At 34.4% G+C, this 27,245-nt stretch overlaps 1 protein-coding gene across 2 annotated transcripts in view; it reads left to right on the top strand.

Moving 5' to 3' along the window:
• LOC150108836 (putative receptor-type tyrosine-protein phosphatase mosPTP-1) overlaps positions 1-22,394 on the top strand; it is a 902,991-nt gene extending 880,597 nt beyond the window's left edge. Inside the window, exons 22-25 of one of the 2 annotated variants that reach the window (XR_016549344.1) lie at positions 2,693-2,821; positions 9,985-10,069; positions 15,473-15,608; positions 21,309-21,441. Coding sequence is in view for 1 of the 2 variants with exons in the window: in XM_090403658.1 (XP_090259784.1) it covers positions 2,693-2,821; positions 9,985-10,256; positions 15,473-15,608; positions 21,309-21,479 (708 nt within the window). In the remaining variant the exon portion in view is untranslated. Of the gene's footprint in view, positions 1-2,692; positions 2,822-9,984; positions 10,257-15,472; positions 15,609-21,308 lie in introns of both variants that reach the window. The other variant, XM_090403658.1, reaches the window with a different exon arrangement.
• The last annotated feature ends 4,851 nt before the right edge of the window (positions 22,395-27,245 follow it).

Genomic DNA, 27,245 nt, shown 5'->3' with positions numbered 1-27,245 from the left:
CATCAATTTTTTGTTCCATAAGATAAATGCTATTTGATGGGGAAAATAATCTGGACTTAAAAGTTTTATTGATTATAGACATTGCGCCTGGCCATCCTGTTTTAGAATACCCAAATGTGGAATTTTGTTTTCTGCCACCTAACACAACATCCTTATTACAACCACTAAACCAGGGTCTGATCGCTACCTTCAAAACTTACTACATAAGAATATTCCAATACATTTTGGATAAACTAGATAAGGATAATTTACTGCCAGTTACTGATGTGTGGAAGCAATTTTCCATTTGGATTGCATTTAATAGGGATTAAATGCAATCCATACATTTAATCCCTAAGTCTTAGGGATTAAATGCATGCTGGAAAGCTACTTGGCCAGAATGTGTGATAAAGAAAACCCTGTACCCCCATACAACTGAATATTCCAATATCATCAGATTAGCACATGCAGTTGGTGGAGAAGGATTTCATGATTTTTCATCTGCAGATATTGAAGAATTGATGGTTAACAAGGTTGTTAGTGATGACAAAATAATAGAAGCTGACCTTGAGAATCTCGGTGAAAAAGAAAACGTTATCACGATGATGATAAAGAGATTCCACTCACTGCAGGATTAATTAAAGAAGGGCTTCAAATGGCTAGTAAATTGCAAAATCATTTTCCTACATGTGATCCAAATACTGAATGAGCTGAACAGTTTAAACATGAACTGAAGTCATGTATGGTGTGATATGAAGAATTATACAAAGATCTAGTCTAAACAGGATCTCAACAATTAATTACAGAGTTCGTGTTAAAAAAAAATTTTTTTAAAAATCAGTCTTTAGAATTATTGGAAATTAGTGCTAATTTAGTTCCTTTTACTGAATAACTGAAGAAAATGTTTCACCATTGCATTGTGAATAGGATGGCCAAAGTGTTTCAAATGATGGAAGTGACAAAAGAAAATGCGGCTACTGTCAGAAAGTAACTCCAAATAAAATTTAACTAATAACCATATGCGCTGGTGTATTTGGGCCTTTTTGAATTTCTGTTTTACTAGTGACACACTATTTTTTTAAAGAAAAATACACATGTATATACTTTAAAGAAGTATTTGAAATAAAAAAAAATATTTCATGAAAATTAAATAGAGTTTTATTCGATGATTTTCACGTGTTTTGTTTGAAAATAACATTGTTCATATCAGTTTTCACATCGGGAACCATTCTTCTATTTTTTTCATATCTCTGTATTCTTTTTTACATGGTTTTTTCTGGAACCAATCTACCATGTAAATGGAGAATTGGGTGTAAATATATATATATATATAATATATTGCATGGGGTGGCTATATGCTGCCCTATGCAATTTATCTGCTACATCTATATGGTAGGCTCCTCTTATCAACTTATAAGTCTTATATTATCTTATTCCTGTCTATAAATCACATTCTGTAAATCTAACTTTATATTTAGGATTGCACAGTCCCATGACAATCTGTCATCACTTGCTTTTGGACCTCCCCTCCAATTTATTGTTTTCTTATATCCTGGATATCAAGGTGATCCGATCTAGGCACATTAATCCATATGTGTCCTGATTAATGACTTATGCTAAGGTGTTTTCACCTCTTGATCTCTTCTCAATGTCCTTTCCATTATTGGAGTAGTTCTGTAAAAGTGACCTTCACAACTTTTGTAATGTCCCTTGAACTTCATCTCCTTCTCCCTAACATGCATCATGCCTCTTCCACCTTGTGGAACAGGCAAGAATGCATTTCCACAGATATAATGTCATTCCATTTCCTCTAGCCAGACCTTAATGTTGGTCTGGCTAGAAATGGAACTGGCAAATTCCGTTTCTTCCACATTAGCCAGCCCTTTCAGACTAGTATATCATTACTCTTCCTAATTTAGGATCATCCGCAAATAGTTGAATATCTCTACTCAAATTTTGAACTACATTGTTAGTACATAAATTAAATAGTAGGCCTCAAAACAGAATTCTTTACAATATTTATCAAAAGTTCTCAAACTATTCACTGGCATCTCTATCATCCATTCCTGTAGCTACCAGTTGATTATTTATCATCCTCATCCCACTCAATTTCAACAATAATTTGGTATGTTACATTCTGTCAAATGCTTTTATCAAATACAGATGTACTCTATCATAAAATACAGTCAAATTATTAGAAATAATATTGCCCTTTAACAAACCCATATGACTTTCTGATAGTATTGTTATTCTCATCAATTCAGTTTTTTATTTTGTAACCAATCTCTCCCACATCTGGAACATAAACTAGCTTATAGTTTTTCATGACTGATTTTGATCCTTTCTTATGGAGTGGTACTAGAGCATACATGAATTGTTGTTATTATAATACTTGTTAGACAACCAAGTTAAAGGTATTTTCAGTTCCTTATCACATTCACAAAGTTTTGCACTTCAGAACACTGTATTAGCCACTGCAACTAAGTGTTCAGCATGTACAATTGTATTGTTTTATACATTATAAAACACTAAAGAGAGACAGGAAGAAATATTGCTATTTATGTAAAATAGCAATGTTCCTTCCTGTTAGCTGATTTAAATGAAAAAAAAGTGTACTTGAAATCTAATTTCATTTCTTATTATTGTAAACTGTGAAGTATATTATTTATTCTAAATAATAGTATATTTTTGTAAATGTTATTAATTTTTATAGGGATTTCACAAGTTACGGGAATTCATTATAACTCAGCATCCTACCTTTGATACAATAGCAGATTTTTGGAAAATGGTGTGGGACCACAATTGTCAGACCATAGTCATGTTGTCCTTTGTTGATGAAAAGGTCAGTTACTGTTTTTACACTTAAAAGTTATTTATTATTATTTTATTTTTTTAATCACACTTTTCAGATTTTAATAGTTGTTTGTGTACATTCTCTGCTTTCTTTGAAAGTTTAGAAAATTCTGTTTACATACCTTTAAATAGAATTGTAAGTAGATCAATAAAGTTATTGATCATTATATTTCAATTATTTTTCATTGGTTACTATGTATACATTTAAATTTCCTTAATTAACCTTAAGAATAAATCAATTCATGACATTATCAATTTTATGGACCACTAAATACTTTCTACCCATATTTACATAAAATAGCAAAAAAATATATTGATTGTCATGATACATTCATTCTACATGACTGTCCTAATTAATAAAATATCATCAGAAGCACAAAGGTCAAAAATTGTTTTGTATAGTAAGCACTCTTATATTCTGTATTTATAGTTGTTTCAATTGCATCTTTTCATTTTTCATTATTTGTCCCTGACAAAAACAATGGGGACGTTGTTTAACTTGGCAACAGCCCAGCCTGCATGAAATCTCATCATGTTGAGTTTAAGCCAGTAGAGTACAATTTGGTTAGTAAAGTCTCAAGTTGCCAGATATTTTTTTTTAAATCATCTCATCTCATCTTCATTATACCCTCTTTTACCCTGCAGTGTCGAGGGTTTATTAATCATCGGACCTCAAACTGTTCACAGGATAAGGTGGTCAGCCCTATGCCCCTGTAGTGTTGAGTTCTCAAGGCTGGTTTGCCTGCTTTGCAGGATGAAAAACCCCAGGATAAACTGGGGAAAAAACCCTACTGTCCATGCCCAAGACTGGCTAAGGCTGAGGAAGATCCTACACTCCTCACGTCATCGACAGGAATCGAACCTAGGACACTCCTCCAGGCATATACGGGGACTTTTTTTTTTAAATCTTATTAAAATAATTTTTACTAGAACCAAATGTTGGTCGATTGGTAGAGCCTCTGCTACTAATGGCTTGCAAAAAGTTAAGCAAGTTTGAGCGCAGTTAGTAGTTGGAAGGGTTCAATCATTCAATGCTATTGGCACACTCTCCCTCGATGAGTCTTTGGACTCCCTGGAGGTGTTACATAATAATAATAATAATTAGACCATTACACTTTACATCACGTACATGCAGCTTGCACCAGTCATTATTGAATATGCAAGTTTCTGTTTTTTTTTTATGCTTGATACTAGGGCAAAAATTTTGTACTAATAAAAAATATATAATAAAATCAGCTAACGCCTTTTTATTCCTGTATAGGGAGTAGGCGAGGCTGTTTTAGCCCTATCTAACTTTTGGAGACAGAGGGCAGTTCAATCTCTACTGGTAGCCAATCAGAGATAGCTGTCCCAATGCTATCACTAATTTAAGTAGCCCACAGTGAAGAGACGGTTCAACAAGTGCCACCATCTTGTGGTCTCTGACCCTAACAATATTTTTAATGTCTGAAATAGTGTGGTTTCTACAGTTGATTTTCTTGAGTTTATGGGATGAGAAAAAAACCTTGCTGCTTGCCTGTGCCAGAGATCGACTAATTTGGGAAGAGCCAAAAATAGGCTTAGAAAAAGTTCCTCTAGTTGGTGACTAGATAGAGGAACTTAAGTCTATCTTGGGGCAGTTTAGTGCTGAAGAGTGCAAACACCACTTTCATTGAGCTACACTAAAATATGTGCGTAATGTTAATCTGTTTTATGGTATTTATTAATTATCATGTCTTACATTATCTCAAAAATAAACTTATAGTGCATTAGTATTAATAGGTGGGTGGGCTAAGGGTTATATAATCTGGATGCTGCTCTAGAGACCAAACATGAAATATTTCAAGCAGAGGTGTGGCTAGGGACGAGCGGAGGGGACGGTCCGCCCTGGGCGGCACTTTGAAGTTTTGCAGTTAATTCTAAAATAATGGAGAACTCATTTCCAAATATTGTAATACTACTGCGAATTTTCTTCACAATTGCTGTAAGTGTTGCTAGTTGTGAGAGGAGTTTTTTTAAATAAAATAGATTAAGAATTACCTACATTACTATGAAATAGACTTCGCCAATGTCATCGACAATTTTGCTAACAGAAAAGCAAGAAAAATAACATTTTAGAATGTTGAAATTAAAGTTTTACTTCAAAAATAAACATAGTGTTTTAATTTATTTCCCTATAAGTCATTTTGACTTTTTGTGGTATTTTTGGTGTATGGAGAGGGACCTCCATACACCAAAATTACTTGGGGTGGTCCCTCCATCTCAGGGACTGCTCCAGGTGGCAAAAGCTCTAGCTACACCACTGATTTCAAGCCACTTCAGGCCTCTGACAAGCAAGATGATGATCTCACATCAGACATTGACATTCATATACTATGTAAAGGCATCCACAAATATTCATGCTCATGGTGAGATTCAAACTCACAGTCTGTTAATTTGAATGCAGTTATACTATCTACTCAGCCAGCTAGGCTGATGTTTGTCTTAAATCAGGTATGTTCTTCAATTTTCCCCTTTTAGCCTTTTCTGAAGTCAAAAAAAGCTTGCAAGAAAATAGAACAAACCTGATTTAGGGCAAACATTAGCTTTAAATATAGCAGTATAAAAGCATCTTGGGTTTAATACTACCTTCTTTAGCTCTCTTTCTATATATCATGATTGCAGTTGTTTTTTCTGCTTTCAGTATTGAAGTGTATTTCTGATGCATTCCTCTTGCATCAGAATTTCAGATTGTATTAAATTGACTACTCTATGTTCTGAACAGATATCCATCAGGTACTTATTAGCTTTTCTCTAAATTTTCCCAAAACATTTCTGTATGTTCTATATCCATTTCTTATATTACTGTTAAGACAGTAATATAAGAAACAAGTACTGACTTTTTCTTTGTGTGAGTGCTCCCTTCTCTAATGACTTGAAAAATTTCTCCATGTCTTTCTAGTAGATACTTTCTGTGGGACCATGTCTCATTGTCCAATTTCACATTTTGATGTTGGTCCACATTACTCTGCTTGATATTGCCTCACAATGCAAAAAGCTTATTCTTGTGTTTGTTTAGTGTTTAAATGCTGTAGCCACACCTTCCTTTCCTGAATATAACATCCTGTAAGGAAAAATGTCACCTGTTTTGTTTGTTTGTTTTTTTCATTAACATTATGTCAGCATGGTTCTTCTCTATTTCTTTGTTCCACTTCTCTTCTGTTGATGCATCTTATGTTGATTCTAATCTTGAATTCTACTGATGGTGTCTTGGAGTTTGTGTTTTTTTCCACAATGAAAATTCTGGATTTTCATAATTTTATGTTCTTTTGGTGATTTTCTTTCTTATATATTTCTAATTATTGTTTGTATTTGTACTTTTTCATGTTGTTTTATATGCTTTATGTATGATTCCTGCCAGTCCATTGTGTCTGTTGTCAGTGCACAATTTTCTGCCATTTTCTCTGTTTGATCTCAGCTACAGATTCCCATCCACCCAAAGTAGCACTCTATATTGTAATTGTCATAGTCAAAATTCTATATACTGTTTCACACAGGTTTACCTTGAATTATCTTCCCCACTCAATTTTTTACCCTCATTTTGCTATTGCCAACAAAATTTTCAACCAGTTCTTTACAATAAATATGAATGACTTGATTTAGTGTCTGGCGCCAGTGTCAAAAATCAAGATAAACGTCTATTTTTGGTTCTTATTGAATTAATATAATTAACAAATATGAATTGCTATAAAAAATAAAAAATCTAATTAGCAGTTTCTTTTATTTTCTAGTTTTAATACAAAATGTAAATAATTTTATTCAGTTACTCCCAACAGCTGTATTTTGTGATGTGGATTATGAAGCCATAAAGAAATTCAGCTCACTGTTATAAACATTTTGTGCTTTTGCTGCTTGCAGAAGTGAGCTTATTAAAATAGCATTGGTTCTATATGACCTAGGCTGGGTCGTAACTGCAGTTTGTTATAGTGCATTATTTTGTTACATATTTATTATTTATTATATGTCAGTATATGCATTTACTGTATATACTGACCTCATGGCCTACATTTGTTTTGGCCATAATTCCAACTGGGTGTGGAATCTTATTTCATGTATGTTCTCAATTTCAATCTCTCTCTCTCTCTCTCCCTGTGAATTTATGCATATTATTTTGTTGAAACATGTCATTACATAGTAATGACTAGTACATAGCCTAAACAGAAATCTATTGTTAGATACTGAATGGAGAATTTCTTGACAAGTTATTCATTCAGGATCTAACATGTAAGCTTTACAAAATTACAAAGAAATTTGCATAATACCTGCTTACCAGCAGAAGGTGAGAAACACCTAAGGTGTTGTATATAAAAGTATGTATCAGTATGAGTAATATATTGGAATTTATTTATTGTAAAATGGAAAGCTAAAAATCAAGAATAATGTCAGATTAGCATTTCATGTAAAAGAATAATGGCTTAATTTATGTATTATCAAACTATCATAAAATCGTAAGTCGCTAGGTAAGAAATGATTAATAGGATCAACGGTCACATCTAAGCCGCAAGTACCTGTCGTAACGCCAAAGGCTGTAGCTTACGGGGAAGGCTGAAATAAGTGCTTTTCCTCGAAAACAACATCTAATAGCAAGGAGGGAAAGAAAGGGGATCAACCTAAGGGCAATGTAAGCTATGGATCGTGCGAAAAACAATACAGAAAAGAGGGCGCTGAGAAAAAGTATTTAAGGCAATACCCGCCAAGCTCAAGGCTTTTTTCCTGTTTTCTTTGGGGATTTTGGAGATCGAGGACTCTCGGCGAGTGATCGGAGATAGGACAAGCTGAGGGTGCTATGTTGACGACAGCCGGCCGTATTCATGACCTGCGCTGAGAAGTATTCTGTGGAGATCCGTACAAGAATCAACATCTCGTGCAGAATGGTGCCAAACGCTGAACGACCCACCCGAGCAAGCGTAGAAAGCTTGTAGCAACAGCCATTTCTTGATTTGTTTCCGGTAGTAGAGAACGGAACAACTCAGTCACAAGACGAAGGATGACCCGAGCAATATATGGCTGCTAATAGACCTTAGGAGAGACTTGGTAAAGAAAAGATTCTTTTGTTTTATATCTTGAGATTGTTTGAAGGTAGAATTTGTGTCTTGATAAAGCAAGACTGAGGACATTTTAGAGAACTTTGATAGGATAGAGTAATTAATACAGCCAATTCTATTAGACAAAGAATTGTATATCATAAATCTCTAACGTGTATATGATTGAAATAGTGAAAACCCTTTGTTAATTGAGTAAACTTAACTAAGAGAGAAATGAGATGAGAAATATCTATTTAAAGTAAATGTGAATGAAGGAACTTGACTTGAATGTAACATTGTTTAAATTATCCATTGTATTACATGATTTTGCATGTCAGTTTATGTGAGAAAGTCAGATTAGTATTGAACAGTTTGTATAGATAAGCATAAGACATTAACTTAGCTAGAAATTCAGAAGTTTTGATAACTTGATACAAGATTTAATGTACCTGTCTTTTAGTATTAATAAACATGTTTTGTTATTTGAATCTGAGTCTTGCCTGAATTCGAGGTGTCAACCTACCACTTATAAAATTCGAACCAAATAGCAGGAAAGAGTTTAGAAAATTATATAATAGAGATTAGATCTTAGGTCATGACTGCAAGGAACCGAGATCTATATACTCGCGTGTGAATTTAGATTAACATATATGCTTAAAACCTAGGAATATTTCTCTGAGCCTGAATTTTATTCTTGTTATAGGAAGCTGGCTGGCGCAGTTAAAATATAAATTTGCCAGTTTCTGAAGAGGAAATATCCCTAGGGGTCAACCCGGGTTATATATTAAAGAGAAAGATATAAAATTTAGGTAGAAGGATATGGAGAAGACTGGATCAATTTGGATCATACTTAAATACATACTCTAATAAAGAAACAAAAATACAGAGCCATAACACTATGTGACACTTAGCACCTGTGCCCTTAAATTCATTTACTTTATTAGTAAATGAGTTTAAGGAAAGTTATGATAGACATTGTATCAGTAATGATTAGTGTGGGTTTCTCACATTGAGTTTGGACTCAATAGAGAATCCTGTCTAATAATAATTTATATTAGACAGGATTCTTGATTATTGTAATTTTGCAAGCTCTATCTGGACTAATGGATTTTATTAACAATTGGAATTCATATAGAGTCTGTCAGGCCAGCTCAGATTTTGCTGTGTTCAGATCATTTGAATGGACAAAATGGTTCAAAATCATATATAGCTATAGATTCCCTATGTCTAGACATAATTTAAGAAATCTCATATTTAGAATGTAGAATTTGTTTGCGCAGTTCAGTTTTGGTTTCAGTCAGATAATTTTTATTGGCAGAATGACAAACAAAATTAATTTTGGTTGGGGCATTTTGCAGTGATAAATTAAGCAAAACAAAAGCATATGTGTACATAAGCTAAAAATGGATTGATGTTTCATAAACTGCACTGACATTTAATTGCACTCAGATTTTTACAAAAGTTCTACCATTAGGCAAAGCATTTGACACATCGATTAATGAGGAGTTAGATGCTTCTGCCTTTCCCCTCTCCACACACACACTCCACTCACTATGTAATTAATTGTTTTTTTTAATGGAAAAATATTTCCCCTCAGAGGTGATGAATGATTTCTTTCCCTCACTCCCATCCTCCCCACTATTCCATTATAGTTCGAGTCATACCATTTTAATGGTGAAAGTATTTTTTGTATAATACAGGAACCCTACTCTAAAGACCAAACATTGAACTTTTTCAAACCACCTCAGGCTTGAGAGGACATGGTCTCATACCAGACAATAAAATTCATCTCAGTTCATCCACGGTCATCTTACTCATATATGGCCTAAGGATACTTAATAACACTGCAGATAAACAACAATTAACTTTCAGTTTATTTTACTTAATCGCAATGTCATCATTATTAACTGTTAAAACACAGCATTTCTAAACTTGAATGGCTGGAGAATTTACAACTAATTGATTTAACTGGAAGCATCTTCATTTCATATGTTATAAAAAAAAAAAAATTGAGCCAGGTGTTTTCTATTATTATCATTAATAAATAATTTTAACAAAAACTTACTTTGTGTCATATATATTACAGTAATTGTTGGAACTTTTCTTATAGGAATATCCATGCTTTTGGCCAGAAAAAGATGAAGAAAGTGATTATGGAACTTTTAAAGTAAAAATGAATGAAGAATCATACCAGGGTAGTTTTATTACTCGAGATTTTATTTTGCAGTCAACTCAGGATGATTATGAAGTCATTTGTAGAGTTATCCAGTGCTCAGGGTGGCCAGAATGCTGTTCTCCATTAAGCAGTGTTTTTGATCTTGTATATTTAGTGCAGGAATGGCATTTAGAGTATCAAAATGGACCAATGGTTGTAGTGGATCGGTAATGTTCTCCACACCTTTTTATATACTTTTACAAATATATGCTTACAAATTAATTTTTACAAAAATAGTTGAATCTAAGGTTCCAATCTGTAATGCTAGTTTACAATAGCTTAATGCTCTTGTTTAATCCTAATTATTGCTATAGAAATACTATACTATTTAAATTTTCTTTTACAGAGATTTTAGCATTCGCTAAACACTTTCTATATACAACACTTGAAAATCAGATATTACTGCCATGTTATGGTGCTTCTGTGGTCTCTGATCTTTGATCAACTATCAGATCAAAGTTAAACTTGGTTAGAGCACTGTGTTGTATATTGTTAGTTTAGTGCTTTGGCTGATTTACTAGAAATACTATGGAGAAGTCGTATTTACCTAAACAAGTTGCCAATCACACCTTATTATTAAATTACTCTGGATTTAGAGAAAGATGTTGGAAGTGTTTTTCCACTTGGTTAGACTATAATAAATTTAGTTTAATCCAAGTGTGACTTCTCCATTGCTTCTGTCTTAGTATCACCACTTCTGGGTCTGGCTCCCACTGACGAGACCTCGATAAAGGTCGAAACCAGGCTGGGTAGTGGCCCTTCCCTTAATGCATAGCATTATACATGTCCACAAGGAGATGTGCTTTGCATTATGGGAAATACTAAGACAAGGAGTGATGAGAGCTTGGTCCACCTTTACCACGAGTCGCCTCAGTCCTGAAGATACTTCAGGTGCAAGCTTTGTTTGCTTACACTTGGATGAAGGATTAAACTAAATTTATTATACCTAAATTAAGATATTTAATCATATAATGAATAATAGTTCAGCAACACTCAGCAAAAATTCTTCAGAAATTTTTTAAAACTATTTTTAGAATGGATATGAGAATAAGAATTAAGACAGTTACAGAAATAATCATGTTTTTTAAAAGTCTGCTATGTTATGCATGCACATATGTACAGACTAACACACTCAGTAAATACTCACTCCTGGGGGAGGGTTACTGAGCAGAGACACACTGAACTCAGTAAAAGTGCCTCTGCTCATACTTTGGATGGATAAACAGGACATTCTGTTGAAAAATAACTATAAGAACAAAAATCTTATATTAACAACAATAAATGTGAAAAATCTGGCCTTGCTCAGCATGGAGTGGACCATAGGATATCACCATGATATCCTATGGTCCACTACTTGCCTTTTACATCGGTTTAGTTTTGAGCAGTTATTTAAAGAGAGTGCTGAAGCACCACTTCTATACCAGCCAAATTTAAATTGGAATGACTGTCTTTCTATTGCCAAGATTTGTGAGCATCTCATCCTCATAAATGACAAGCAATAATGTTCCCAACCCTATTTTAATTATTTTTTTTTTTTTTAATTTAATGTAATATAATGCTGTATCTAATTTAATTTTATTTCAAATCATTTGATTTTAAATTTAGGCTGTAATTCTAATCTTATTTTATTGTAACCACCCACTAGGTGGCATGTGACTCAGCTCTGTAAATAGGATTAACATTCTTTGTTGTAGCTTCATCTTGTGATTATGCTGATGCACTGATGATGACCAGTTAGTTTCTGGTCAAAATATTTGCAGCAATAAAATTACTATATTCTTGTGAATACATGTGTGTGTGTGTGTGTCTAATAAACATCTTCACTAAAAATTGTACCTGACTAGCTGAAATATTTTACTTCTGTATTTTCCTATTCTGTTATTTCCTATTCAGGATCCAGCTGGATCCTGAATAGGAACAATGGGAACCTGTATAATGATATTCTTCCCAGTTTTTGCAGTCTTTGTTTTTTTTTTATTGTTACTTTTTATACCAACTTCTTTACAGAAGTTAATTCAATTTAGTTGAGGAATCATAAAGACTTGTATTGAATTTATTTAGGTATATAACATCATCGACATAAAATAAAGAGCATTATCAATTTTGATATCAGGCTTAGTGCCACTTTCTTTCATAATATGATCCACATAGATGATGGATAAGACTGGAGGAATGCACCCTTGTCTTATGCCTAATTTTACATCAAACTATCTTCTTTCAGTTCTTACTGTTGACCTACAACTCAAATGCTACATGGTGTAAACAGGACACTATATCAAGTGATGTGCAGTTTATATTTGAGTTGTAGATCAGCATTGTTCACTGATGTTCTCTTTGCACTTTGGCATATGTCTTTTCTAGAACAATAAAACTTAATAACAGAGCTTTGTTATATTACCAGAATTTCTCAACTATTGATCTTAAAGTGAAAAATTGACCTGAAAACCTGTATTTGACATGAAACTATCTTTTTCTTCAAGTTTATCTTCCACAATTTTTCTTAACCTCTTCTTTTATCTGGAACACGCAGTAGAAACATTCCTCACATTCAATTTTTTATTTTCCTTTATATATATATATTGATGCCATGAGAGCTCTTTTCCAATCATCAAGTATTTGATCTTCTTACCAGGACTTCTGACAGTACTGCCATATAAAACTTTTATATATGTTGATGGCTTTTTTCCTACCTCAAGTATTGATCTATACTGTTGATTGCATTTCATTTGAATATTTTATACATAGTTCTGTCAGTACTTATTAATACAGACATCCAGAATTTCCCATATCTTTAATCTTGAAATGGGACTATTTTGTCCTCTTTTTAGTACTGGGACTTAAACAGCTTAGTCAGAGGAGCTGATAATTCCCTTGCACGTTCTTGAAATACATGGGCTGATATGCCATCTAATCTCATGGTACTGTTTGCATTGAGGTTCTGCAGTATATTTTAAGCACCTCCATTTCTTCAACCTCTGTTCTCCTCTTAGTCAGTGTCACTACCTACATAGTATACCCTTGCAAAATTCCCACTCAGTAATTCAACTATTTGGTTTGGTTCCATTATTTCCCCACCATCAGCACTTTTTAAAGTCATCCTTCCATGGTCATTCCTCCTTTTACTTGCCACATAGCAAAAGAACTTTTTAGGGTTTCTTTTGGCCTCTTTAGCTTTAATCCACCTTACCATACCAGCCACCCTTCTTGCCTGCACCTTATACTGTTCATGTACATGCTGATCAATTTTTTCTTTATAATCCCACCACAGCTCTTTCTTTGTGTGCAACTCCTGCTTAATGAAGCTATTCATCCATCTAATACCTACCTGATTTATCCTTCTGACTCTAGGTATATGTTCAGTCTGCTTTCTTCAAACACTCCTTGACTACCTCCCATGCACCACCAACATCCCATGTTGGTGGTGCATGGAAGAGATAATTTTCATATGTCCCTTCTTAATAGAAAATTCTGCATGTCTGGCAATCTCCTAGTTAAAGACTACGTGATCACTTTCTGGTGGAGGCAGCATAGCAAGATTGGTTAGTGTTAAATTCTCTGATGCATTGATCAGATCCAGCACACTTGAACATTGTAATGTCCCCTCCATTATATCTTGTCTCGGGTAATTATCTCTCAGAAGCTGTATAAATTCCATTTCCTTCCATGACTGTGACGATTCCTCCTCCAAATCTATGTTCCTATAGTTGAAATTCCTCATAATAATTACTCAATCTGTGCTCATTATCTCATCATGCTAATTTGTGAATGCATGTCATCCATATTCTCCCTTATACCTCCTGGATTATAGCCACATCCAATTACATACTTCTGTTAGCCTCTGTCTCACACCAGATAGTTTCAAATGAACTGCCCTCTGAATCTCTGTCCCCACCCCCATGATTACTCTCTACTGGTTTTAGCTTTGCTATCATTAGCACCCCCCCACCCATCCTGTTCCTTCTATCTTCTCTGAAGACATTATATTCACTACATTCTATTCCTCTGACCATATCATCCTCAGTCAACCATGCCTCATTAATGCCTATAACTTTTGGTCAAGTTGTGCTGACCAGTGCCAAAAACTCAACCTTATTTAGAATACCTCTATCAGGTCTTCCAGCAATGATCTTTTACCTTCATATGGCTGCCACTCCAGTAAAACGTTTCTTCATCTATTGTCACCTCTATCATACTGTGGTACCCAACTCACAACTTTTACTTTCTCACTTCATTTTCGCATGCACTCGCAACTCTTTCATGTCTTCTCGCATACCACACTTGTCACCTGCTAAATCATTTGTACCAGCCAAAATAAACATCTCTGCATCCTTACACCATAACTAACATTCTTTCTTTATCTTAGCTCCAAGAAAACATGATTTTGTCACACTCTCCTCAAGGGCTCTTCATATCATTGAATCACCATACAAAATCTGATCCTTATTTTCATACTCTGCTTTCTCTCCCTTTTCTTTTGCATCTGTGTCATACCATCACCAGGTGTCCCCAACCAATCTCATGTTTTGTTCTGTGAAGAATTGTACGTGAGTGTGCTATCTCATCCATTACCTTCTGGTCATTCTCTTCATTTTCCGTGTCATTTGTACAGTCACTCATACCACTTGCACCAGTCACGTACCTGTACTTAAGCCAAAATTTCAACCTATTCTTAATTTGGACTCTATAAAACAGAATAGATATATCCTTGGAAAGGCAGTAATTCCATCTTTGTAGTGAAGCAGCTATAGTGCTTCATCAAATGTGAATAAAAATTACACTTAACAAGAAATTATATTCTTATTTTTATCCTTTACCAAAGCATAAGCAAACAATAGTTTGTACATGAAGTAACTTCACAACTAGGCTGCTTTTATTTAGAACTAGATGACTTTGCATCAGATTTCCCTAGCATTCCATAATGCATACTCCCTTTCAGACTGTATTGCCATGCATTATAGGAAGAGTCACTAACTAGTTCGGTTTCAACATTTTTTGTTTTCTCATCGGTGGTAGAAATCATTTTCATATATATATATATATATATATATATGCACATGTTGAAAAATGTGGTATCATGAGTCATTAGGATACTCTGGATGAGAGGTATTTGTAGCAAGGAAATGTGATTAAATTCTGTTTATGGACAGTTTTAAACATCTGCTGATTCAGAATTTAATTTTGATTAACTATATAATTCAATATTCAATCACCTTTTCTTGTGTTTAAAAAATATTGACTACCATTAGCTTTAAAAGTTGATATTTTTTTCCAAAAGTTCTGTTTGTTTTTTGCAATTCTCTGTGTTCTGTTAAAAATTATTTTTTTAAGTCCAAGTACATAATTTTTTGTATGATTTTTTTTTTTTTTTCTCTTTTCCATTTAGGTTTGGAGGAACTGAAGCTGCTAGCTTTTGCTGTCTAACCACTCTGCATAAGCAGCTTGAACATGAAAACTGTGTAGATGTGTATATGTATGCAAAACTCTACCACATGCGCAGGCCAGGAATTTGGCAAACTCAGGTTGGAATATTTTCATGAAAACATTGTTCATGTGTGTACTTATTATTTGTAAGATTTGTACACATACCATATGTGCTTATTTTTTGCAAGTAAGATGTATTAATAGCTTACTACCTATTAAGAAGGAATAACCATTTTCTTGCAGATTAATTTTGTGGGCAAACCTTAAATTTTAAAAGTACTACTTCCAGTCAACCATTTTTTCAGCATTACATAGTCACTTAGTTAAGGTTAAGTATGATTCACTATATCACTTTAAATTCAAATTATATTTCTGAAAATATACAAAACATTTATAGGATCATTTCTCTTCTGTGTATTAAGGCTTAAGTGCTGGGAGGACATCATGTTGTAGGTTTAATGGAATATTCACAGCACTAGGAAAGGATTAAAAACTAAATTTTAATGCTTCCAATATTTTGTCTGTCACTGAGACATCTTCAGGGATTAGAAATAACTTGTAACCCACATGCACACAAAGACAACACAATACTGAATGAAGAATGTGGGTGACTGATGTCCTATCTAGGTGATGCACTCTCAATGGGCATTTGTAGGTTGCCTAGGATGTCCAGTGAGACCTCTGACAATTATTGTTTCCCAAATTTTGGGAAGTTTTTTGCTTCCATATTTATTTAAATTCAGTTGATTTCTGAGTGCCACTGCAGATTTTAAAAACAGTCTTTCCTTTTTAAATTTACTATGGTGGTTTTCTTTGAGGAGATCTTGTGGGTTGGATCCAATACATGGTCTGGTAGGCCAGATTAACAATAGTCATGTTTGCAGATGTATGATTTGTGTTCTTCTAAACGGATGATTGCTGATCTACCTGTCTGTCCAAAGCAAGCCAACTTGCAGGAGCAGGATACTTTATATATATATATATACTCCAGGCACAGAGAGAGAGAGAGAGAGAGAGAGAAGGAGGGGGATGATATTTGGTAGAACAGATTACGCTAGCAAGTTTCTGATGGGGCTTAAAAGCTGTGTAGAGGTTGTACTTTTTTTTAAAGACCTGGCTATTTTTTCTGATGTGCCATGGATGTAGGGGATGGTTAATGCCATTTCTGAAATCCTTCTCTGAAGGGTTGGCCAGGGAATGGGGGAGGAACTTCTTTTTTTTTTTCCATTCTGTAATCACTGCAGCCATTAGAATGGATGGTGTTGCACATGTGGTTGAATTTGGTTGAAAGAGAGGGTACACCGGAACAAAGATTATAAGCTCTATTGGTTAGAGTTTTAATAGTGCCATATTGTTGAGAGGGGTGGTGGGGGAAAGTTTGAGAATGTATCTACCTGTGTGAGTGGGTTTTTTATATACAGTGAAGGAAAGGTTACCATTAGGAAGCCGCGTTACTAAGGTGTCTAAGAAGGGTAAACTATTGTTTTTTTTCCTTTTCCATCATAAACTGGATTCCTGGATGTAGATTATTGAGGTGACTGAGGATGGAGTCTAATGTGGCCCAGCATTAGACTCCTTCCTCAGCCAATAGAAGATTTGAGAGGGGCTGAGTCTATGGCTTGTTTTTCAAAATTTTCCATGTAAAAATTGGCAAGAGGGGTTAGAGGGAGAGGGGACCCATAGTGGTTCCTTCTATCAGGTTGTAAATCTTGTTCTTCCCAGAATTGATGACAAAGGAAAAGAGATTTAAGATATCAGAAGGAAAAATGTTTTTAAAAGTGTTAAGGTGTCATTTAAGGGAATATTGATAACAGTGAGGTGATGTCAAAGCTTACCAATATATGTATATTATTTAAGGTTAGATTTTCAATCGAGGTTTTAAAATGGGTAGAGTTTTGTATAGAATGTGGTAAGTCCGGTGAGGAGGGAGTAAGAGAGTTAGCCAGCAGTTTTGACAATTTGTAGTATGGAGCATCAGTGGCATCTACTATAAGTCTTGGGGGGGGGGGGTATGTTTGTGGATTTTAGATAAACCACACACCCCAACTCAACATCACCAGAGTTAAAGATCGGTACTATCAACATAAGAAGCCTGAATGACAAAGAAATGGAGCTAGCTGAGGAATTAGATAAGTGCCAGATCGACATAATAGGGGTGACTGAAACAAAAAAGACAAAAACTGGTCAGATCTTTCTGAGCAATAAATACAAAATGTTATATTCAGGCAATGACAATCAATGAAAAGAAGGAGTAGCCATAGTATTCAACACAAAATACGAGGCTAATCTTCTTGAATGGGAGTCAGTCTCAAGCAGAGTAATGTGGGCAAATATGAGAATGGGGAACTGGACAATGAGACTTATTTGTGCCTATGGTCCCACAGAGGGTTCTACTAAGGTAGAAGTGGAGGAATTTTTTGAGGCTTTAGAAAAACCAACTGACACAATGAAAAAGGAAAAGTTGGCCCTTGTTGGGGATCTAAATAGCAGAGTAGGAAATGATTATGACACATACAAAAATATTGAATTTTTGGAGAAAAGAGCAAAGCTAATAATAATGGCAAATATCTGTTGGATTTCTGCTTGGGACATGGACTGACTATTACTAACACCATGTTTCAACATAAAAATGTGCACAAATTCACATGGAGAGAAGAAGCAAGGAATAAGAAAAGTCTCGTTCACTATGTTATTGTTGATAGTGATGTTTTCTCCCTGGTGCAGGACACCAGAGTGTACAGAGGATTTGAAATGGGAAGTGATCACTATTTAGTTTTGAGCAGGATAAAATTGAATTTCATATTGAAAAGAATAACATGTAAGAAAGTTTTAAAGTGAATAAAAGTTGAGCAGCTCTCAGATGTGAACTGTAGACTAAAATACACTAAGATTATTGAAGAAAAAATGAAAGAGTTTGAGAACAGGAATCAAACCTTGGAGATTCAGTGGCAAGCCTTGAAGAAAGCCCTGATTAATTCAGCTGGAGAGGCATGTGGTGAAGTTGTCTGCAAGGATAGAAAAATTAGAACTCCATGGTGGACACAGGAAGTTAAAGAGGCAGTGAAGGAAAAGAAGAAAGCCTATCAAAAATTCCTGGCAAATAAGTCAGCTTGTGCTCTTAGAGAATATAGAGACAAATGCAAGAATGCTAAACACAAAACATGTGTTTTACTAACACAAAACAAAAGTCATGGGAGGACTTTGGCAAGAATATAGAAAATAAATATCAAGAAGGTGGCAAAGTATTCTGGAGGTTGTTGAAGAAGCTTAGGAATGGAGGAAAGAGTGCAGTAAAAGGAGTTAGAGAAGATAAAGGTGACATGAAAATGGGAGAAAAAGATATCCTTGAAGTATGGAGTAATTACTTTGAAAAACTGCTAAATTAAACAAGCAGTGATGACAGCACTGTGGTAAAAAAAACACTGACCAGGCATGCAGTCAGGAATACATATCCATACTTGAAGTAGAAAAAGGCATCAAAGGCTTGAAATGTGGAAAGGCAGCAGGAGTAGCTGATATTCGACCAGAAATGCTCAAGTATGGTGGCATAAAAGTCTTACAGTGGCTGCACTACATCGTTCAGAAAGCCTGGACAGAGGGGCGAATTCCTGATGATTGGAGTAGAGCTCTCATAGTACCCATATATAAAAAGGGAAATAAAACTGAATGTGAGAATTACAGAGGTATTTCCCTACTGAGTGTTCCTGGCAAGATCTATGCAAGTATACTTGAGAAACGGTTGAGAAGAATTGTGGAAGAAAAGCTTGGCGAAGAACAAGTTGGATTCAGGCCAAATAGAGGCTGTCAGGATTAGATCTTAACTTTACGACAAATAGTCGAGAAAGCATGGGAATATAAGAAAGATCTGTATTTAAGTTTTGTCGATTTGGAAAAGGCATATGACAAGGTGCCAAGAGAGAAGCTATTCAATACGCTGCAGTTATATGGTGTCAGTGGGGCATTATATCAAGCAATACTTAGTCTTTATTTGAGTTGTAAGTCAGCAGCTAGAATTGAAGGAAGTACAGGAAGATGGTTTAATGTTAAATCTGGTGTGAGACAAGGATGTACATTATCCCCTCTGTTATTCATTATCTATATAGATCACATTATGAAGGAAAGTGGTATTAAACATGATATCAAAATTGGAGATGTTAATGTCAGCTCTTTGCTTTATGCGGATGATGTTATACTTCTAAATAAATCCGCTACAAGTCTGCAAGACTCTCTGACTAAATTCAATAGCTGTTGTATTAGATATGGTATGAAGGTCAGCAATAAAAAGACAAAGACAATGAAAATAGGCAGAATCATTGAAAATGTCAACTGTGTTGTGAATGGAGAACCTGTGGAACAAGTAAAACATTTCAGCTACTTAGGCATGATTTTTACTGAAGATGGTAAATTAAATATAGAAATAGACAACAGAATCAGCAAAGCTGGTATGGTGGGAAGTCAATTCATATGGAATAAGAGAGAAATTAGTCGGAACACTAAATTAGCTGTATACAAGACAGTGTTCAAACCAGTTTTAACTTATGGATCTGAGAGCTGGGTGAGAAGTAAAACACTTGACCAAAGACTAGAGACCGCAGATATGAGAGTCCTGAGAAAGATTATAGGCGTGAACAGATGGCATCAATGGCAATATCATATTAAAAACAAGGATATTAGCAAATAACTTGACATTGTCAGCATCCAGCAATGCGTTAGCAGAGCTAATCTCAGGTGGTATGGTCACTTAAATAGAATGGGCGAGGAAAGATTAGAAAACGACCCAGAAGAAGACCAAGATATAGGTGGATTGATACGGTACAAAGTGCCTTAGACGATAGAAATATAAGATCTGATAATGTTGGGGTCTTGACAAGTAACAGACTGATTTGGAGGAAAATTGTAGATAGGAAGTTAGTAATGATGTAATTTTTTTCATGTAGTACTATCATATCCTGATGTACTACATGAAACCTCAAGGGTACATCAAATTCCTGCCATGTACCTTTGAGGGTAGATGATTTGATGATGATGATGAAAAATATTGTGTTAGGATTAGGGACCACAAGATGGCAGCACTTGCTAGTCATCTCTTCACTGTGTGCTGATTAAATTAGTGATAGCCTTGGGCCAGCTTTCTCTGATTGGCTACCAGTGGAGATTGAACCCCATTCAGTCTCCAAAAGTTAGAAAGGGCTAGAACAGCCTCACTTACTCCCTATATATGGGAATAAAAAGCTTTAGTTGGTTTTTTGGTTGGAGCAGGAACATGTATGCTAAATGCTCTGTAAATTCAGTAACTAACCATACTGAATATGGCATACATTATTATGCTGGAGTATATTTCACTTATGTACATCACTTAAATATCTTATAACTTGTGGTAATTTGAAATTATTTCAAAAATTGATATTCAAGTTACATTTCATTCTGTGATGTGCACTGATGCTAAAACAATTTTCCAATGTGCTGAGTCGCAAAATTTGAATCTGAAGGTGAATGTCATTTTGAATATTGGGTTGTGGACAAGAAATTTTGGAAACTGCATTAGAGAGTTCAAATATATAATATAATATAATATAGATTTGAACTGCCTAATGTAGGAGACTACATTTCAGTTTCATAAACTGGAATGTAGTCTACTACTACATACTAATGCTTTTGTATCAACAAGAAATATATTCAGCCAGTGTTTATGTAGTTAAAGAGCATGAGCCAAACAAAATAATACTGAAGGGATATTTTTATTTATTATTAATATTATAACTTACAGTTCAATATTGATATAACATATTTATTTTCAGGATGATTACCTGTTCCTGTATCGAGCCCTGGAGAGTAATCTCACTGCATCATCTGCAGCAGGGGATGCAGATACATCAATTAGTGGCCAGGTCACAAATGGTCACATGAACAGTAATGGTCATGTTGTCAAAATAGACATTCCACTAAAAGAAGAGGAGGCTGTAGCATGACCATGCAGTCTCATCCTATAGGAAACTACTTTTATTTATCTTTCAAGATCTCAACTCCAGGTCTTGCTGATTTCAGCACATGGTCTGGCTTATCTGTGAATAAATAGTTAACATCAGACAATATATGTTGTATTTTAATTAATGTTGTCCAAAGACTGTTGCCTCATTCCAAAATGGGATTTTCCCAATTATTTATTTGCCATTATCAGATGTTCCATCAGAAAGACCATAGCTTGAAAATTTGAGACAGTGTTCACAAAGTCAACTGAAATATCATCCTTCATTATCAAGTATGGTCAAGAAAATCTTTGGCTTAATAACTTATATTTCGATTTGATTTTGCACAAAGTTTCAGCATCTAGGATCAGTAAACCTAGGTTATTTCTTATTTTTGCCATGTATAAAGTGATAATACACATTATCATAGCAGTTTTTTTTTTGGCCTTTGCCAGTATTTACATGATGAAGTCAAAATGTAAATCTTTTGTGACAGAAGACATGGTATATGCAATGAACATACCTAGCGTATTTTGATATTAAAATCAAAGTGAGCAAACAGGACTGGAATTCCCTCCTTACATATGATGCACTGATGTTTATATGTGTATGTAAAGAATTTGGATGAAAATAAATCTGTTAAATGATTTAGCAAAATATGTTAGAGGTATAGAGAAATTTGTCAGTGTTGTAATTAAAGTTAACTATGTATGCAGGCATACAGAAGTCAGTGACAAATCATTAACATTCCAGTGTCGTACAATTTAGTACATTTTTGTAAAACTGTACTTAAGTATTAGTTGTAAAGAAAGGGTCCTTGTATATGTAAGATGCAGCATCTGTTATGCAGGGTGCAGTGCTGTGGCAATTGTAATGTACCTGCACATGTGTATATATATAAAGATTTGTAAATTCTGATACTGCTTTCCCTTTCATATTGTTATATAGTTTTTATGTGCATCTAAGTTGCATGCAATATTTCTGTGGTCATATTTGCTTTAAGCCATTATATGAATGAAGTACTGACTTGAACTTAAATTTAGTCCTGGTTTTAGGAAATTGACTGAAACAAACTTATGTTTTCACATTACACAAACTAAGAAGCTGAAGTATGTTCATACTTCAGCTTCTTACTAAAATAATAATTTGGTTCATGATCTTTTATTTTAAGAAACAGCGCTACCAAAGCAGAATACTGCAAAGCAATATTTAATGGCAATCTTGATCAGGAATGATATTCATAAAATAATGAGCTGGTTGTGACATAAGTATATGTAATATAGTGCATAAGACAATAATTTATACTGCCATATTTATGTACCTTCTATAACAGTGTTTCTCAGTGTGGGCAATTAAAAAATGTACATGTACATATTTATATTACACTTTTTCAGAATTTGGCTGACTATTATGCTGAGGGGGGGAGCATCAAAATCTTTGAGACGTTGAGGTGGGGCATGATCCAAAAAAGGTTGAGAAACACTTTCTATATAAGCTTAAATACCTGCTATAAGCTTAAAGATTTGAAAAATACCTATATTTTCAATATATGAAAGGATCGATTTATCCTTTCGTATAATGAAAGGATAACTTGTGTAATAATAGTTTCATTTCTAATTTTTTATGAGGTCAAACCTGAATTTACTTATAAAATGTTTAAGCTATATTTTGCCAAAGCTGTCTATTGTATATAATTGCATATTAGCTAACTCCAAGTTATGAGCATGAAAATATCAATAATGCTAACTGAATTATTCATTTCTGAACACAAAACAAATACCTATGAGAATTTTTGAAAATCTGATGTATTATTATTATTATTACCACCCCAAGACCTCATGGAGTCAAAGACTCATCTGGGAGGTCCTTTTATCACACACACACAGCTCATCATACTGTGTTTTAAACACATTCATACTCTTTGCAGACACCACATTCTCAGGCACAGCATTACAATCATTCACAACTCTGCACGAAAAAAACCTGCCTCTCACTCCCCTACTCACACTCTCTTTATACAGTTTCCATACAGTTTCCAGGGATGACCTCTGGTTCTCCCCTGATCTCCCACTATTTTCTCTGTAAAACTTCTCCAGCATTGATCCTATAACATAACCCCTTACCAACTTGTAAGGGGTCGTTATAGGATTGAGAAGATGTTACATCTTCTCAATCTTTCCTCATACTCGACATTCCAGAGGTCAGAAACTACCTTAGTCAGTCTCCTTTGGACCCTTTCCAACATCTCTTCATCCTTCTGAAAACCTGGTGACCAAATCTGGGCACAGTAGTCCATGTGTGTCTTCTCAATCTTTCCTCATACTCGACATTCCAGAGGTCAGAAACTACCTTAGTCAGTCTCCTTTGGACCCTTTCCAACATCTCTTCATCCTTCTGAAAACCCGGTGACCAAATCTGGGCACAGTAGTCCATGTGTGGCCTAATCAAAGCCTTATATACAACGGAACAAGAATCTCCCTACTTCTACACGTCAGTGTCCTCCGCATCATTCCCAGAAGCCTTTTGTGTTGTCTTCACAATTTTGGCAATGTGTCCCCTAAATTTTAGATCTTATCCACTATCACCCCCAGATCTCTTATTTCCTCTACCTCCAACAATATATTCTCACCAAGCATAAAATTTGCATCCCATCTTTGTTTTCCAAATTTTAAAACCTCACATTTTGCAACATTGAATTCACATCCCCATTTCCATGCCCAATCACTCAATCTATTCGTATGCAGTACTAATTATTGTTAGGAAACTAGTAGCAATGCCTCACTTCATTATCATTTACCTAGATGATAATGAAGTCGTAAGTAATTAGACTGACTTTTTGTACTCTGTTTATTTACTTAAACAATAATGAAAACCATAAAATTGCATCTCTGTTTGTAATTCCAACCTTAAATTTTTTTTTAATATGACTATTACACTTTTTTTATAATCTTTGTCAAGTAGCTTTATTTTATCCTCCTACATGTTTCGCCAATCTTTTTCTATTGGCATCCTCAGGGAATACAAACTAGTAAGCTAAAATGAAGGTTACAGACTAGGTTATAACTGATGGTTCTAATTCATAGAAAAAATTGGTATTGTGCCTGACAATGTGCATGTCTCGTTAACTTGATTTATTCGTTATGGCTCATTACGTAATTGTTATGAAAGTTCATTTCTTTGATGTTTAATGATCTGATAAAAGTTTTCCAAATTTCTGATAAAATTAGACCTTGATTCTTGTTTAGGTTTTCAGTTTTATGGGTGACTGTAGCTGCTTCTTTAAAGGTTCTTGAATGGTAGTTATCTTCTATGTATGGCATAAGGCTCTTATCCCACTCAATGTGATGGTTAGTAGAGGCAAAGTGGCATGAAAGGCCTGAAATGTCTTGTCTGTTATTTCTGACATATCCTATGTGTTCTTTCTTTCTCATTTCAAAGCTTCTAGAGGTCTGACCTACGTAACTAATACCACATGAGCAAGGTATATTATATACTCCAGAGTACTTGTAGAATGGGTGCGGATCTTTCGGTGATCTTAAAAATTTCCGAATAGTGTTGATTGGTTTGAATGCCACTCTGATCTTATGTGTCTTATGTGGTTTTAAAAGGTTAGCTAATTTTTTGGAAAGGTTGCTGACAAAAGGAATCGTAATTGTACTGATGTATTGGATGTCATCACGTTGTCAATGTGGTATATCAGTAAAGAGAATCTTGTTATAGAGTCTTTTTGGGTAACCATTTAAAGAAAGTTCTCTGGATATTGTGGTTAATTCCGTTAGTAGGTCATCCTTGTCTGTCGTATACTGTATAGCTCTTTTCTTGAGACTATGGATAATTCTAAGTTTCTGAGCTATGTGATGAGCTGAGTTGAAATGGAGGTAACGTCCAGTATTTGTAGGTTTTCTGTATACAGATAGGTTGATACTATTATTGGATTGTTTCTTTATTAAAATGTCAAGGAATGGCAGTTTTTTTTATCTTTTTCCATTTCTAATGTGAATTTGATGGTATTGTGGAAACTATTGATTTGGTTGAGGTAATTCATTAGTTCTTCTTATGATCCCAAATGATAAAGATGTCATCTACATATCTGTACCAAATTTTCGGTTTTGGAATGATCTGGGTTAAGATTTTTTTCTCTAGATCTTCCATGAATAAGCCAGCACAAGGAGGTGATAGGGGGCTACCCATAGCTAATCCAGTGAGTTGTTTGTAGATCGTTTTTTGCCAAATAAAATAGAAGTTAAACAGTGATTGAACAAAGTAGTGATGTTTTTTGGGAACAAGTTGTCTAAGATGTTGATGACTTCAACCACTGGAATGTTAGTAAACAGAGATGTAATGTCCAGGCTTGCTAGTATATCCTCTTCAAAAATAGGGATGTTTTTTATTTTATCTATAAAATGTTTTGAGTTTTTAATATAAGTATCCGCGATGTGAATGCGTTGTAAAATCTTCACAAGATACTTTGACAGTTGGTAAGTGGGAGAATAGATTCCATCAACTATTGGACATAATGGTATACCTTCTTTATGAATTTTTGGAAGGCCATACAATCTAGGAGTAAGCGGGTGCATAGATTTTAGTTTTTTTTATAATTTCTATAGGCCAGTTATTCATTCCACATAATAATTCATTAGTGTCATTATGGTTTTTTGTGGTAGGATCTCTACTGAGAACTTCATATACAGACCTGTCAGATAATAGATTTTTAATTTTTTCTTCATAATCTGAAGTATTTAATATATAACTGTATTATTACCTTTGTCAGCTTTGAGTATGATGATATCTTTATTATTCCTTAATTTGGGAAGCGTTCTTCTTTCCATTTGGTTAGAGTTGGTGTTAGGAGATCTTGACTGAGCTGAAAGCATTATGCTGCTTTTTAATCGTAAGTCATTAGCAATTGGAACTGGTAGTAATGAGAAGGCTTTTTCTAAGTTGCAGATGAACTCATTTTAGGAATGACAGTGGGTTTTAAAGCAAAATTGAATCCTTTTTTTTTTTTGAGGATAGAGATCTCAGGTTTACTTAAAACGTGTTTAGATAGGTTAATTATCACTTGGTTATCTGGTAGAGACGGTTTGCAGTTGCTATGATTATCATACAGTATATTAAATTTATCAGTTTGTGTCTTTTTGCTGTGATTAAATGTTTTGGTAAAACTGTTGCTAATCATATTGTCTAATAGTTGCCATGTCTCAGCGTCAAGATTATTAGAGATATCTGTGAATAAATTATAGCACTGTAATCCTACCACAAGTAATAGTCTTATGAATAATTGTCAAGAAAAAAATTCAACATAACTTTTTTTTAATATATTTTTCCTTGGAGATGAGTAATTTTATTTTAATCTACATAAGGATTGTTTTTAAAGGACATTTTCCTGCACGTTCTATGAGAGCAATTTACAATAAATTTGCAAGCAGCTTCATTTTAAAGATTAAAATGAAAGCAGTCGATTTTCTCAGGGCAGCAAACATCAAAACATTGCTGCAACACTATTGAAAAGTCACCCCATATTCACAGTACTGTGGTAAAAGAAGTCTGTTATAGCAAACTATTCTTGTGGGTCTCACAGGTTTGCTATAGATAGTGTCACTGTAAACATATTTTAAACTCTCAACATGAAATTTTGCCAACATTATTCCAATAAAATTGACCTAAAACTTATGGTGGAAGGGAGAGTTGAGAGGGTTTCTAAAAAAGTCTTCAACTGCTTATGTTTTCAGAAGCAAATAACATATACATTATAAAAATATATCAGTA

The sequence above is a fragment of the Typopeltis vanoorti genome, chromosome 2 (assembly GCF_054136105.1).
Source record: "Typopeltis vanoorti isolate ZY-2024b chromosome 2, IOZ_Tvanoo_1.0, whole genome shotgun sequence".
Taxonomy (NCBI): domain Eukaryota; kingdom Metazoa; phylum Arthropoda; class Arachnida; order Uropygi; family Thelyphonidae; genus Typopeltis; species Typopeltis vanoorti.
The sequence above is the reverse complement of the archived record's forward strand: the minus strand, read 5'-3'. Positions and strand labels throughout refer to the sequence as shown.